Genomic DNA, 16583 nt, shown 5'->3' on the forward strand with positions numbered 1-16583 from the left:
TCAGTTGCCCCAGCATCAAGCTTTGTTGAATTTCTACTTGTCATTTAGATCCTCAGGTACTACTTTTTTGAATAAAGGGTTCTATTGAATAGCATTTAGGGTCTACTAATGAGCAGTAAGTAGTGGTACATGCTGGCTTATGTTGTTAAGTATCTGTTACTTCACTGTTTATATACTAGCAACTATTTCCTGTAGCCTTGTGTGTTCTTTAAAGATTTAATGTTTATAAAGATGTGGGCCTTGCCTTCAACTTTGTAGTTATAAAATGGGATGAATTTTTAAACACTCTTATGAACTAGATGTAGGAGAACATTTTTGACAATAGAGATTAAAACAATTGTATATACAAGATCAAAAAATTTACATATTTTCCAAAAAATAATATAGCTTCATGTCTTAGAATGGTAAACAGTTACAGGTTGACAATGATTTTAAACTAAATTATGTGGAATCCACCTATCATGCTTGTTATCAAGAACAGGATTTTACTTACACCTTTAGGTTATTTTGATTGGGATGTAATTTGTCTTACTGCGGTGTAACATGTTTTGGTCCTTACTAAATATTCTTAAAAGATTTTAAATAATTTAACATGAGAATATTAAAGTATCCCCTGTAAGTGACAAGTCTAGATTTGGAATGGATTTGGGGATTAGATTAATCTACTTGAAAATGACTGACACATGCTACCACACAGGTGTTTGTGTCTTTCCTAAAGAAATGTATCCAGCACTGTATAATATTATTTTGTTCTATCGTCTACCTCTGGTTTCTTAAATTTCTTTTAAGATTAAAGTGAGCAGAACAGACTTGGCTTTTGAAAGATTAAAAATTCACTAGTTACTTTTAAGAATACCACATTCTGTTTTCTCTTCCTATCAAATTTTCTTCCATCCTGTCCTTTTATGATAGATCATTGAACAATTTTTTAGTGTACTTAAATTTTTGTAGTGGGCCTAAACTCACCATTTTGGTATAAAGTACCTAACGATTGGGCTTTTTTGAGGGAAAATAACAACTCTTATGTAAGCAAGATAAGCGTGACCATGGCTAGAGACTGTATTCGAGTTACCTTGAAGGGCACACTGAGTTGTGGAAGCAGTTACCATGAACTATGACAGACACAGAACAAAGGCCGTATATCAAATACATTTACCACCTACACTGATGGAGGCATTATGTAGACAACCTAGATAAAATTGGTTAAATCTTTTCTGATTTCAGATGTTACATTATTTACGTTAAGATAGGTAAAGGGGATGGCGAGATGATGGCTTAGCAGTGAAGAACATGTACTGTTCTTACAGAGGAAGGACCTGAGCAGGTAGCACACAACTGCCTCTAATTGCAGCTCCAAGGAATGTGTCTCTGGCCTCTGCAGGAACCTGCATGTTGATGTAAATACCTACATACATATAGTTAAATTAAATCTTAAAACATTTTTAAGGGCCAGATGTTTGCTAAGCTTACTAACACACATCCTGCACTATCTTTAATACAGATGTAGTTTCTTGGAGAACTTTAATTCCACGGACTCCTGATTGTATCCATAGGCTCAATTTTTACTAAGCTCCAAGAAAGCGGTAAACTGGTGATTCCAAAACACAGATGCACATACAGGGCCCACTTACATCTAATTCTTACGGGAAGCAAGTGTCATTAGGCCCAAGATCACAGAAAAGGGTGGCTACTCCACAAGCCGACCCTCCTAGGTCCTTGCAGTGAATAGAGCCAGGGACCGAGAGAAGGTACAGTCTGGGGTAGGGGGTGGGGCGGGAGGGGACAGTCATTCCCGCAGTGGTAAGAAAGCAAGCGGGTGAGCCATGGTTGGCGTGGACCTCGGCCCGGAACCGCGCCCAGTAGGCCAGCCCGGGTGTGCCCAGCGCGGCGGGCGCAGGCGGAGACGGAGGCCGAGCGGCCAGGAAGCCGGTGCGTCCGGCTGTGTCGCGCGGCCACGGCCATGGCTGGAAGCGAGCCCCGCGGAGCCGGCTCCCCGCCGCCCGCCAGCGACTGGAGCCGCCTGGAGGCCGCCATCCTGAGCGGCTGGAGGACCTTCTGGCATGCGGTGGGCAAGGAGCGGGCGGCGCGGACGGCGCCCCGGGAGGAGGCGGCGGAGGAGACCAGCGCGCTGACGCGGCTGCCGGTGAGCCGAGACCGCAGGCCGCGCACAGCCCCCGGGCCTGGGCGGCAGGACAGCCACTTCCGGGTGTGTGCTCGCCTGGAAGGAGAGTGGCCAGCGTCGCCCTGACATGGACTCACCGTGTCCCTGCCCCCCAGCCAGCCAAGGTCGCCCCACAACCCACACTGGTGACCAGCACGATCACCCATAGACTGTCAGTCGTCCCAATAGGATATCTGGAAATGTGGCGAAGGAAACGGGTTAGCTCGGGAAAGTATTCCATTTGTCTCTGTTCTGCACATCTTATCTTCAGTCCTGGTCTCAGTGTATTCATTCCAGTTAGGGGATCATCGCCTGGAGCAAGCAAGTCTGATAATCCTAAACAACAAAACTGCCACATAGTGAAAAATAAACGAAATTGAAAATAACCTCAAGTTAGAACAGGTCACAAAGGGAGTGCATGTTATTTAAAGTTTCAGAGAAAGATCAGGAAATGAAGAGATTAGACATTATTGGTTATTACAGTTCTTTTTATCTCAGTTGAATTATTGGTACGTCCTACTGACAGTCATTCCAAATGAAAACCCTCCAAGTTTCTGTCCTGTGTCCTTTGAAATGGATTAATAGACTATATAGAGAAATTCAGATGACAGATCGACATGCTTTCATTTGATCTAGTAGTAAAATCAGAAAAATTTCCACTAGATACACGTTTATTTTGAGGAAAAAAATTATTAAGTGGTATATCAAAATACCTATGGGAAGAAAAATACGGAAGTGATTATCTTGCTTGAAAAGTAGGAAGACAGAGCCTTGAGCTTTCAAGAATGTTTCAGATGTGTTAGGAATTAAAATGTTGAGTTTTGATTATTCTCTGAAGGAAAGGAAAATAAAATAGACTTAAGTAGTATAAAGAGTGACTCATTCAGTTGACCTTTAGTATAGCAATTCTTTGTGGATTATCTAAGTTATCACCAGTCTTCCAAGACAAATTATTCCTTTTTCTTCTGTGTCACGTGTTTCTGTTTCAGATCGATGTACAGCTGTATATTTTGTCATTTCTCTCTCCCCATGATCTGTGCCATTTGGGAAGTACAGATCGGTACTGGAATAAAACTGTAAGAGACCCAATTCTCTGGAGGTATTTTCTGTTGCGGGACCTTCCTGCTTGGTCTTCTGTGGACTGGAAGTCACTTCCAGACCTAGAGATCTTAAAAAAGCCCATATCTGAGGTCACCGACAGCAAGTGTTTTGATTACATGGAGGTGTAAGTATCAATTTCTGTGAATTAACAAGAGATACTAAATTTTATACCAAATAGTCCACATTAGTTCTGACTCTGCTACTAATTTGTTGCATGGAATTTGTCTGAATGGCCCCTTGATAAAATGATGGGTAGAGCTAGTTGACTTTTTTCATAAGACCCTTACAGTTTTAACCCTTTGTTATTTTTTTGTGGTTACTAACTAGTTTTAAATTCATTATATGTGGTAAAGTTGGCAAGAAAGTAGACATTTCTTAACATTCTCATAACCTTTCTAATAGTTTCCATTTTGTTAAATTGTAATGCCTTTTCATAATCAGAGAAGGAATGTCCAGAGATCAGAAAACAATTCTTTTTTGGTAGGGAAGCAAACCATTTTTGAGAGTCTAAGAAATAAGATCTTGTTATCGCCTCAAAGCCTTGTTGTTTCTTGAGTGTCATGCACATGAGAAAGTTATTTTCACTGAACAAATGCTACATGTTGGATTCTGTGGGAATCTGCTCTGTGTATGTTTACTCCTGTACTTGTTTAACGTAAAGATTTAATCGTTGTGTTAAGGATGTAGAGGTTCTCAGAAAGGATATATGATTTGCATATTGCATAGCATGTAAGGGACTGTTCAATGCTACCATGTTCCCTCAGAATGTGTCACTGTATGTAGGTAAAACCAACTTTATTGTGAACCCCACATTTAAAGCATAATAAAAAAAATTAAGAGAACCTTTGATCTTTGGGTAAGAATTGTTGTACTGTGTTAGATTCAGTAGCTACATTTAGAATTTTTCCACCTGCATTTTATTTGTTACTCAGCCTTTCTAATCCAGATGTTATTATGTCAGGTAGTATGGGATGACTAGATGAAAATGTACCATGATCTTTATAGATAATCTCAAATGACATTTCTTTTTTTTTTAATTACTCTTATGTATTATTTGTTGTGTGTATATATGGGTGGGCACACACTTGTCATGATACATATGGAGGTCAGAGGACAACCTTTTGGGGTCCATTCTCTCCTTCCATCATATGGGTCCCTGGGATCAAACTCACATCATCAGGCTTGGCCACATTGGCCTGCTGAGCTGACATAGTTTCTTTCACATGGTTTTTATTTTGCTAATTTTCAATGATGTATATTTGGGCCTTCCTGTGTATTTATTTAATAGTTTGAATGAACTATTGTATTGGAGAGTATTAAAAGGGTATTTAAGAAGTCTGATATTAGTGGCTTTAGTAATATTTTAAATTTTCTGGGATTTAATGCTAAGTGTCTGTAGCCTATCTTAATTATGGGGATTCTTAATCTTAACATTATTGACATTTTGGAGCAGTTATGGGGGACTGTCCTGGAAATTGTAGGATGTACGGTGACATCTCTGATTCTACTAAGTTGATGCTGGTAGCACAGCCCCCTCTTCCCCAGATGTGAAAATAAAATTGTTCAGACGTTGCCACATACTCAAGGATGAGGAGTAAAATCTTTCTCAGGAAGAGAACAGTTACTAGTCTATGCAATTAGTTTCAACTGTTCAAACAAATATTGCTGTTTCATGAGAGAAACTAAAGAAAAGATACAAACATAAATAACGTCTTCCCTGCGGAGGTCCCTGCAGCTTCATGATCACTCCCATTCTCTATCACTTGGTGTTTTTCCTTGTCATGGCACTCTGCATACATGCTACAATGGTGTATTTATCAACTGTCTGGGAGGGTAGAAACCATACTCTTTATATTACTGTGTTTTGCAACTCCATAAATGATATATTCTCAAATGAAGAAGTCAAATGTTTTCTATTTTGTTGTCTAATTGTGGCAATTTTATGCAGTTATAAAATGTGCTGTCCACATACGAGAAGAGCCTTGAAAGCCAGCCGTCCTGTGTATGGAGCTGTCACCTCTTTTCTACACTCGTTGATCCTTCAGAACGAACCCCGATTTGCTATGTTTGGACCAGGTTTGGAAGAACTGAATACATCTTTGGTGTTGAGTTTGATGTCTTCTGAGGAACTTTGCCCAACTGCTGGTTTGCCTCATAGACAGATTGATGGTAATTTTCATGCTAATATACAATATGTTTTTAAATTAAATCTTGTAGCAAAATATAGAAATTGGTGGATGGACTCCCTGCTCCCACTAAATGGGAAAAAAAATTAATATAAGAAGTATGTTTGTTCTTAATTTCTCAAATTTGTATAATTTAGAATTTAATATGCTAAAAAAGATTATTATATTTTAGCAGTGTATATCATGTTTACCATATGAAAAACTTACCAAGGAAAATCACTGAACACCTATTTGCAAATTATTTTATATATGATGGGATTTTTGAAAAAGAATTGTATTATCGCATCTCTATAGAAAACAAAAACAAAAACAACCCACAAAACAGGGTGTGACCTTTTGGTAAGGTGGGAAAGTATCATAAACATGAGTACTGATGCACAATGTAAGATGTGCTTTACTCATTAGATTGCATAGATACAGAGATGTAGAACAAGTCTTGGTCTTCCACGAAGACAATGGCTCTAAGTGAGAACACAGACAGGTATTTAGGTAATTAGAAGGTGACCCGTTAGTTTCTGAATAGAAAGATATGAACCAAAGAAGGCTGCTCATTGAAGATGATGCCTGCTGAGACTCTTGAGTATTAGTAGCTGTATCCCCTTAAAAGAGGAAGGATAAAAGCACAGCGTTCTGGGGTGCCTGTAAACCTAGCAAGAGTGGAGCTGGGTAAACACCACCACCACATGGGATGCATGAGTATGTGGGAGCTGTTGAAGAAGTTTCCTCAGAGGGTTGAGAGGATGAAGATTTCATTTTAGAAAGCTTATTCCAGTTCCTGAGTAAGAACTCATTAGAAGAGCCTAAAGAAGCTGCTATAATCTATGATTTAAAAACATGAAAGGGGTCATTGGATGAAAACAATTGAACACTGAGGATGAAAGTTGATACCATGAATAAGGATTTTGTAATAAGGAGAACAGATTTCTGCCTTGTAGTTCCTGTTGGGTTTAAAGTTGTTCACTAGGGTAAGAATTCACCAGAAGAGAATGATGTTTGTGGTTACTGCTTTTGGTGGCAGGAGCTAGGGATCTTGTCAGTTTTATTTTTACTAGTATCTGTAATGCCAGACACATTACAGGTTCCACACTATGGTGGTTTGAAAGAGAGTGTGCTCCATAGTCTCATATATTCAATTGCTTGGCCCCCAGTTGGTAGAACTGTTTGGTAAGGATTAAGAGGCATGACCTTTTTAGAGGAGGTACATCACTAAGGGAGGGCTTTGAGGTTTCAAAAGGTCACACACCATTCCCAGTTAGCCCTCCCTCTGCATGTTTGTGTCTCAACTGTTAGCTCTCAGCTACTGCTACAGCCTGCCTGCTGCCTGTTGCTATGACCATCGCCAGGATGGTCAAGAACTCTAACCCTCTGGAGTCATGAGCTCCAAATTAAGTGCTGTCTTTTGTAAGTTGCCTTGGTCATGGCGTTTTGTCACACACACACACACACACACACACACACACACACACACACACGGTAAATGAATGGCTTACAGATTGTGTGTCCAGGTCAGAAGAACAAAAGCTAGAAAAATTAACATTTGAGAGTTGTAAGTGGTTCAGGTCCACATGGACTTGGAAGTTTAGGAGGATGGAGGGAAAGATAGTGCACTGCATGCTGAAATCTACGTGGGGGAGGGGATGATGATGGGCGATAAAGCTGAGAACAGAGACTACTCTCCAGCTGGTTGGTGTGTTTCTCAGATGGAACTATTCCAGATGGTTCTTGAGTAATGGTTTTGACAAGTCACTGGGAGTAGAGAGATCAGCTCACTTCTTCACCATAGGGTATGAGGAAATAAGCAATTCTGATAACTGAGAGCCCGTGGCAAGAGAAGTATTACTTAAGGCAGGCCAGTTTCAGGCAAGGACTCATAGTAGAAGCAACAATTCAGGACAAGCCAGAAGATATGAGGAAACTTGATAATTATGAAATGGCAATTACGTTCTTCTTACAGAGACTTAAGTGATTGCTGGAAAAAGTCTACAAGATCAAAGAAGAATATGGGTTGCATAATAAGTTGGGCTCAGGTTAGACATGTTTTGAAAGAATAATTTTTGGAAATTAAACTGATATAAACAAAAGCAGAAATATTTGATTCTGTTTCCATGTGCTTTCTGTGGGCTAACATAACAGAAGGAGCAGAGGATCATGTGGTTTGGGATAGTTATAGTTTTAGTACCCACAAGTCCAAATCTACACATGTGATACTTAGAATGGTGACATAAGTTGACATGACATAGCTTATTTAAGTAGAATTCAAGAAGTAGGGGAATGAAAGACTGGAGTTCTCTCTAATGAGGTAAGTGGGGTCAGACTATATTGATTTGTTTGTATATCTGGAGGCCCGTGGCTTTGTAGAGAAGAGAAACACTTAGATATGTGTCATTAAGCAATGTATCTGCTACTGCAAGAAAGGCTAGTTAAAGCAAGAGGATTTAGAGGACTGGTTAGATTCCAGATTTTTAATTGGTACTAAAAGGAGAATGGCCATGGAGAGAAGTGGACAGATCTGAGGGGACATTTGTATAGAAAGAACTAGAGTGATGGAATCAAGGATGTTTCCTGGAGACCAAAAAAGGACATTGATCATGAGCAAAACCACCACCACCACCACTACCACCACCACCACCACCACCACCAACAACAACAACAACACCAACAACAAAACAGAAGAGGCCAAGAAAGGGACAGCAACAGTGTTGGGTGACTCAGACACAAAGGAGTAAGAAGCCAATATTAGCAATCTAAGGATATCACATATTAGATCTCAGGCAATCCTTGAAGCCAGGATAGATTATTTCTTTTTTTGTGTTGAAACAGTCTCACAAAAAAGTGACTGTCCTAGTAAGCTTATGATTCTAATCCACATCACTCTAATTTTCCAAATTTCAGCATCTGCAGTTCTGGCTCCATTTCTAAGGCAGTTCTAATGCTGCACCACATGTTTATAAACAGTTTTTCATAGGGGATGAAGAGGCGAATGTATACATGGATTATAAGGCCAGTGGAGGTTGAAAGCATAAAATAAGGAAAGGAGTCAACACTGAGGATAAATAGAAGTAGTTACCATGTCCCGGCTGCTGCTGTAATGTTTGTAATGATGACTGAAGACTCACGAGCCAAGCTGTACTTAATTCTCTATCTGTGTTTGTGCTGCCTTGTGAGTCAGAGTTCACAAGTCCACACAACTTTTTTGTCTTCATCACAAGCATTGCATTTTATTCCACAGTTGCATGTAACTTGCTGTTTTTTTTTCTTTGCTCTTTTCGATTTCACTGCATAATTTTTCAGTGGAATTTTTTTTTTATGTTTTTATGATTGGCTTGTTTGTATAACTGACTTTCTCATGTAGGTATTGGATCTGGAGTCAATTTCCAGCTGAGCAATCAACATAAATTCAACATCCTTATATTATATTCAACTACCAGGTAAGGCTGGCTGCTCAGTGGGCTGCCTGAAACATCAGCAGTGGAACGTTTTGGTGGGATGGAACCTGGTTAATGTCTTTTTCTTATGTTTACATTTTTTTTTTCTTGCAGAAAGGAAAGAGACAGGGCAAGGGAAGAGCATACAAGTACAGTTAACAAGATGTTCAGCCTACAGAGTGAAGGAGATGAACACCAAGGAAGCCGCTACAGTGTGATTCCGCAAATTCAGAAGGTGTGTGAAGTCGTAGACGGCTTCATCTATGTGGCAAATGCCGAAGCTCACAAACGTAAGCATTCTTTTCTTTCTTCTTCAAGGTGCTATGACTTCATTCTTTGCAAAATAAATAATCATATCATTACAGCACCATAATAATAGAACAGTTAGATTTTACCACTGTGACTTTCTGGCCATTACTGTCACTAGTGTTTTCAAACCTTGTACATTAGGACTGCATGGGGACTTCCTAGCTTGCCACATTGTAATCCATAGATTTGGCCTGTTATCTTGGACATCCGGTTTTTACAAGCACCACGGAGTCCTGATATCTATAGCCATATTTTTGTATAGTTCTACATTTTAAAACTACTGATGCTTTCTCTGCCTCTGATATATTCAAATAATTTATGTAGGTAACTGAAGATGTATTGGTTTGTTCTACCCATACTGTAGAGAGGTGTGGGGATAGGATGTTAGTTGAGTTGATTAAAGTTAAATTAATTAAATTAGTGGATTGATGATATTCTCCATATACTCTGAATAATTGTCACAGACAATATTGTTTTGGTGACATTGCTATATCAGTGGACCATGAACCACTATTATAATTTCCTCCAAATCCTTTGTGTACAAGGTAGAATATAAATATACAATAAATGATTTATTATGCATGTTGCTTATATATAATATATATGATACATATATCATAGTTATTTAATGTGTTGATTTTAATTTACAATGAATTTATTTTTCTACCAATCTGTTAAGTCCTGGAGGCAATTATACTTAGAAATCCTGGATAAATTATTCGTAATAAAATAGTAAATTATTGTTATTATAGGACTGTAAAAGGAAAAATTAATAGCAAAATAAAAGATAGATTGATTTGTTCAACCAGCAATTGGTGAGTTACCAATAGTTGCAGAGGTCAGCCCCTGTATTTGCTGGTGGAGATAAGACTGAGAGCAAAAACTGATAGAGATCTCACTTTCATCTAGTCTTTCCAGGTTGGTGCCAATAGCCCCCTGTAAAATGGGCAGAAAAAAGTAGAGTATTAGCCTAGGTCATAACTGAGGCCTCAGACTCAATCCCAAGCATGATAGATAAAAATAAATTACTTAATTAAAACATAGGATAAAAAAATAATCTATACCTACTTACTGAATTTTTTCTATGGAGCTCTGCTAGATTTTCATTAAAAGTTTAGTGGTAGGACAGGAGCCCTCTGAGTCCTTGGGAAAGAGGCATGTGTTGGTCAGCTGCTATGCAGGTGAGAGGGGCCCTGTTTTCTATATCATTTTCTCAGATGAAGCCATAGCTTTCTATCAACAGTGATAGGATGAGAAATCCCTCTGCCTCTTATTCCACCAGAGACCGACTGCTCCTGAGAGAAGGGTAGAAACCAAAGCCTGAGCACAGAGGTAGGAATCGAATTTGTAGCAAGTACTCTTTTGTTTTCTGATTCTGTGGAGGGAAGGATGTTTTCACAGAAGACCTTTCTATCAATACAGGGCAGAATTCAGTAGTCATGCTTGGACACCAAGAATGCTTCCACAACTCATGCTTAGGTGTGGTTGATATATTGTGTATCCTAATAAACTTATCTGAGGATCAGAGAACAGAACAGCCAATAGATTAGACATAGAGGGCAGAAAATGGTGGCACAGATGCCTTTAATCCTATCACTTGGGAGGCAGAGATCCGTCTGAATCTCTATGAGTTCAAGGACACATTAGGAACGGAGCCAGATGTGGTGGCACACACCTTTAATTCCAGAACTTGAGATCTCCTGTCTTTGCTTGGGAAAGACACATAACTTTAATCCCAGGAAGTGATGGCAGGAAGCAGAAAGGTAGATAAGGCGAGAGGACGAGGAACTAGAGGCTTTTTAATCTTTTAGGCTTTTGAGCAGCAGTTCAGCTAATATCCATTCAGGTGAGGACTCAGATGCTTTCAGTTTGAGGAAACAAGATCAGTTGAGGAATTGGCGAGGTGAGGTTGGCTGTGGCTTGTTCTGCTTCTCTGATCTTTCAGAATTCACCCCAATACCTGGCTCCCCTGAGTTTTTTATTTAATAAGACCGTTTAGAAATTCATGTTACACTTAGGGGCATACCATCCTAAGAATGACGCTGGTGTGTAAAAACAGCCTGGACCTCGCTATATAGCCTGGGCTGGCCTTGAACTCATGGCATTTATTCTGCCCCATCCTCCTGATTGCTGGTATTACAAGTGTGATCTATCATACCTAACTGCAGAGAGAATTTGAATTCTCTGGGTTGGCATTAACTATAGCAATAGAGGCCAATTCCACCAACGACAGACTACTTTGACTCCAACCACTGTGTTAGTGGCCCAACAGTCAAAGGAACATGCCTGCTTCTGAGAGCCGGTCCTCTTTACCTCCGTCTCTAACTGCTTTTCTAAATAAAATGCCTAGCATTAAATCTAAAAGTTTTGAGACAGGAAAAGAAACAGTGGCTTGTATCTGTAGGCTAAGCTTCTTGGGAGGCTGATAAAGGGGAATGGCTTGGGAATTTTGTTTACCACATGCTGTCAGTGATCTGGACCCTCCAGTAAAAAGGCAGAGGTAAAAAATCTGGATGAAAAAAAAAATAGAGCCAATTTTATGCTCAGATATTGGAAGTAAGGCCTTTGAAAGAAAGAGTAATCAGACAGTTGCTGAATGTATAAGAGAAAATTATGTCATAGAAAGTTACTTTAAACAATCGGAACACCTGAATGTTCTTGTGACTACTATATTTCTTTATGTCATCATCAAAATTTCTATCTTTGAAAGCGAGTTTAATACAATTTTGTGGGAGATTTAGCAATAAAGGCAGTTTTTTGTGTTTAAATCCTGGTAAAAATTTTAATTCCTTTGTGCACTGTTTTTAACTATAATTATTTTTAGAGTAATTATAAGTAATGTAAATTACAAATTTTAACTTTAAATTTCTTAGGACATGAATGGCAAGATGAATTTTCTCGTATTATGGCCATGACTGATCCAGCTTTTGGATCGTCAGGAAGACCAATGCTGGTTTTATCTTGTATTTCTCAAGCGGATGTAAAAAGAATGCCCTGTTTTTATTTAGCTCATGAGCTGCGTCTCAATCTTCTAAACCACCCATGGATGGTAAGGTCCTAACTGCTCTGGTGACAAAGAATTTATTTTTAGTGAACTTTCTATTGTATGTATTTATTTATATATGTGCACATGTATGTTTGCATGTATGTGTGTTTGTGAGCTTTCTTTTATGGTAACAAAATACCCAAGACAAATAATTTAAAGAGACAAGAAGGCATATTTTCTCTCAGATTATGTTTTGGTTCATGATCAGTTGACCCTCTTGATTTTTGAGCCTGTGGCAAGGCAGATTATCATACTGTAAATAGTATAGAGGATATAGAGATAGAGGAAACTTCTGTCTTGGAACAAAAGGGGAAGAGAAAGAGGAAGGGGCTGAGATCACAGGATGACCTTCAAGGAACATCCCAAGTGACCTTCCAGAAGTCACCACTTCTTGAAAATTTTACCACTCCCTAACAGCAGTGTGGGGTAGGGACCAGGCCTGTGACACATAGAACTTTAGGGAACACTAATTGGAACGACAGCATTTGTTTTTGAAACGAACTACCACTCTAAAGTGAATTTTAAGGGCTTGACTGATGGCTGGAAATAAATTTGGATGGTCATCTGTTCCCTGCTCACCCCTCCTATGGTAGGAGCAGAAAGACAGTAACTGGGGGTAGTTTTAAGGACCCCACTCTTGTGGTTTTCTCAGCACCAATGTGTATGCTTTAAGAATCTTAGGATGAGTAGCATTTCCCATATAAAAATACAGGTCATTGGGGCTAAGGATATTGCTCAGTGATGAAGTACCTACCCAATAGGTAGGGGACTGACGAGTTTGGTTTCTAACACCCCTGAAAATGTACATCTCATGGGTTAGTGCTTTAAATTTTGTTTGAATAATGAAACCTTTTTCTCAAATGATAGCTGACACGAAACTCCATATTGTCTACCTGCCTCTGCCTCCCAAGTGCTGGGGTTAAAGATTTTTCTTTTTTTTCCTATCTACCTAAACGTTTGTTGATTTTGTTTAAAATTCAGAAAACCAACTGTTTATCTTTTTTTTTTTTTTTGAGACAGGGTTTCTCTGTGTAGCTTTGCACCTCTCCTGGAACTCACTTGGTAGCCCAGGCTGGCCTCGAACTCACAGAGATCCGCCTGGCTCTGCCTCCTGAGTGCTGGGATTAAAGGCGTGCGCCACCACCGCCCGGCCTGTTTATCTTTTAAACCACTGTTTCATTTATTTCTACTGTTTTCTTCGTTGTTTCTTTCCATCTCATAATATGGTGTTTGTTTTGCTCTGATTTCCCTAAACCCCTGAGATACATCATTAGCATGTTTATTTGAAATCTTATTTATTTACTGGGGCTTGGGCCCAAAATATGCCCCTACCCCTGTGTGTGTGTGTGTGTGTGTGTGTGTGTGTGTGTGTGTGTGTGTGTGTGTGTATGTGTGTGTATGTGTGTGTGTGTGTGTGTGTGTGTGTATGTGTGTGTACCTTAAGTTTTTCTGTGTCCCGCCTGGCCCATGGCCAGGACAAATCTTTCCCACTTGCGTCCCCCAAAGTAAGCACACAGAGGCTTATATTAATTAAAACTGTTTGGCCATTTGCTCAGGCTTATTACTGACTAGCTCTTACACTTAAATTCATCCATAATTCTTATCTATGTTTAGCCATGTGGCTTGGTACCTTTTTTCATTACTGCCTTCACATTTTGCTTCCTCTGTGTCTGGCTGGCGACTCCTGACTCAGCCTTCCTCTTCCCAGAATTCCCTTCTCTGCTTGTCCTACCTATACTTCCTGCCTGGCTACTGGCCAATCAGCATTTTATTTATTTACCAATCATAGCAACACATTCTCAGCTTTTTATTAGACAATGAGAATGAAGTTTTTGCATTCTCTGCCAATGTAGCAGTCCAAATCAGACCACATTAGAAAAAAAAAAAACCAGTTTAATGTATAAAGCATTCCCAGGTGATTCTCCAGCCCCCAAGAGAGGAGACAGGGACGAGAGACTGGAAAACCACGTGTCTGTTTTCTGGGATGCAGCTTAAATACCCTGTGGGCATGGTGTTGAGCATCTCTGGGGGAGGAGTCATGTTTGGCGGGCTTTCAAGGGGCGGGTTTGGGAAAGAGATGGGGGAGGGGAGTTGAGGTGGATCTTCCACCAGAACATTCCAGACTTTTGGGTATATGGATGCCAGAGTGCCAGGGGCTGAGGTGAACCTTCCACCAGAACAAAGAGTAATTCATATTCACAGGTACAGAAAGATTGTTCCACAACATTGTTTCCCATTTTCATTTGTCCTTCTAATTTATCCAATGGCCCATTGTTTGTTTAGTAACATGTTACTTCTATGTATTTGTCCATTTCTAGTTTTTTGTTGTTATTTCTAGTTTTATTCTGCCTTTAATCATAAAAATACATATGATTTTTTAAACTTAATTGTTTTCATTGTTGAAGATTTTGTGGTCTAAAATAATGTCTATTCTAGAGAATGTTCCAATATATGATGAAAACCAAGTGTATATTCTGTAGTTTTTAGATAAAATGTTCTCTAAATGTCTGTCAGGCCCATGCGGCTCCAGTCAGCTCTGCAGTATGTCACATTTATTAGTTGGCCAGTTAGGTTCATTAAAAAGTGTTTTAGTTTTTAAAGTGGATCGTTTGGAGGAATTGTTTTCCAGGATGTACAAGAAGCCTGTCTCTCCCATTTCCAGAGCTGAGTTCTGAGAAATAAGACTAACACTAACATGGTTAGAAGACATAAGAGAAGATCACTTATTTACATGATTTACATGATAGTACTTGAAAGATGTACTCAGTCTTTGTTCAGGTCATTTTATTTTAGATCATATTGTTTAGCTCAAAAACAAAATAATGTCTAGAGAAATGTGTCTCACCCTAAGATTCTGGTTTGAACTGACAGCATCCTCTCTCACCTGCTCACAGGTCCAGGATATAGAGGCTGAAACTCTGACTGGTTTCTTGAATGGCATTGAGTGGATTCTTGAGGAAGTGGAATCTAAACATGCAAAATGATGTTCCTTTTGGACCTTCAGAAGCCTCAGGGCATGACGTGGTGTGTGTTTCCCGTCGTCCATCCTGTTCCTGCATTTCTGTAGGAGGGCTGTACACAGGACAGCTATGGCTGCCGTGATCCTGACTCTCGACCATAAATCAGTTGCAAGTTTCAATCATACTACCTACCTTTCCCCAAAATGAACTCTCACATTTTTGATAACTTTTATATTTTCTGTCTTTTTGAAAATATTAAATTCTACAAAACAAAAGTTTGTGATTCTTTCATTCCTCGTGGTTTCTCTTTTTTTGCCAACAAGTTTGCCGTGATGGGAAATAGTCAACCTGCTTAGCTTAGGATATTTTCAGTGGACTCACTAATTGGCTATCAGAAAGAAGTTTTTAATCTGTTCTCAATACTAGTTATACTAATTATGAAAATTTCAATAGAACTACGTTAATATTATGGCCCAAACCTCTGTTCTTTTTTGAGAGACTAGAAAGAATATTACATTATATCTGATATTGCTTCAGTGCAAATGAGTTTTTCCTAGTAGTTGTCATGTTCAAATAATTTTGAACATGGAAGTGCTTGCTAACTTCTGGGTCATGAAGAAAACATCCCAGAGATTTACATGTGTGATACTACCCCACCAAATGCCCATGTCTTACAGAGGAAATAACCTAGCACCCCATTGGAACTGGGGAATTTTTAAGTTATAGTGAAAGGAATGTAAATGGTGCTGTATGGTTCTGTATTTAAATGTATTTTTGTTTTGTGGAGAAAGCTGTACAATACATATGTTCATATTCTTTCTTAATAGTCGGGTGATTGTCGTTGCCATTTTAACCTTCTGGTGAAGGTCTTGCTGGTAGAGTTGGCAGCTGTGCTAGACCTCACATGTCAAGAGAAACCTATGTGGGACTAAATGGGAGAGGATGTTCCTGAGCTAACACATGTACTCATGAATCTGTTGAGCTCATGAGGATGTTCCTGAGCTAACACATGTACTCATGAATCCACTGAGCTCATGAACAGTTTCAACCCACTCAAGAAAGCAGCTCCCAAACTGGCGTTTAAAGATCCCATTTGCTCCTACCTCTTAATAGTATATATAAGGGATTAAACTCAACATGTACTTCAGAAAGGACAAATTGTGTAAAATCACAGCCACATATTTTTCTTGGTTTTAGTTGAAGCAACAGAGACACAGAGAAGTGGGGAATTCTATACCATTCCAGGTCCCATATCATGGTATGTCTAATTAGGGAGGACATGAGATGGGAACTGCAGATTCCTTCACCTAAGTTAAAGAATGACCAGTTATTACAATGTTAATTGAGAAATCAATTCCCTGGGGCCATTGAGATGACTCAGCAGGAAAAGCCGAC

The 16583-nt window shown here is 39.3% G+C and overlaps 1 protein-coding gene across 1 annotated transcript; it reads left to right on the plus strand.

Moving 5' to 3' along the window:
* The first annotated feature begins 1931 nt into the window (after positions 1-1931).
* On the plus strand, positions 1932-15372 carry Fbxo4 (F-box protein 4). The gene is made up of 7 exons (XM_059276621.1): positions 1932-2143; positions 3151-3386; positions 5211-5431; positions 8801-8876; positions 8988-9163; positions 12056-12231; positions 15123-15372. The coding sequence occupies exons 1-7, from the start codon at positions 1961-1963 to the stop codon at positions 15210-15212; spliced, it is 1158 nt and encodes a 385-aa protein (XP_059132604.1). The 5' UTR covers positions 1932-1960; the 3' UTR covers positions 15213-15372.
* Positions 15373-16583: the final 1211 nt, after the last annotated feature.

Source organism: Peromyscus eremicus, chromosome 11, assembly GCF_949786415.1.
Source record: "Peromyscus eremicus chromosome 11, PerEre_H2_v1, whole genome shotgun sequence".
Taxonomy (NCBI): domain Eukaryota; kingdom Metazoa; phylum Chordata; class Mammalia; order Rodentia; family Cricetidae; genus Peromyscus; species Peromyscus eremicus.

Excerpts from the sequence above, each read along its gene's own strand:
- Fbxo4 (XM_059276621.1), top strand. The coding sequence starts at position 1,961 with ATGGCTGGAAGCGAGCCCCGCGGAGCCGGCTCCCCGCCGCCCGCCAGC. Across the intron at positions 9,164-12,055 it reads AAATGCCGAAGCTCACAAAC|GACATGAATGGCAAGATGAA; the intron begins GTAAGCATTCTT and ends TAAATTTCTTAG. Across the intron at positions 12,232-15,122 it reads TTCTAAACCACCCATGGATG|GTCCAGGATATAGAGGCTGA; the intron begins GTAAGGTCCTAA and ends ACCTGCTCACAG.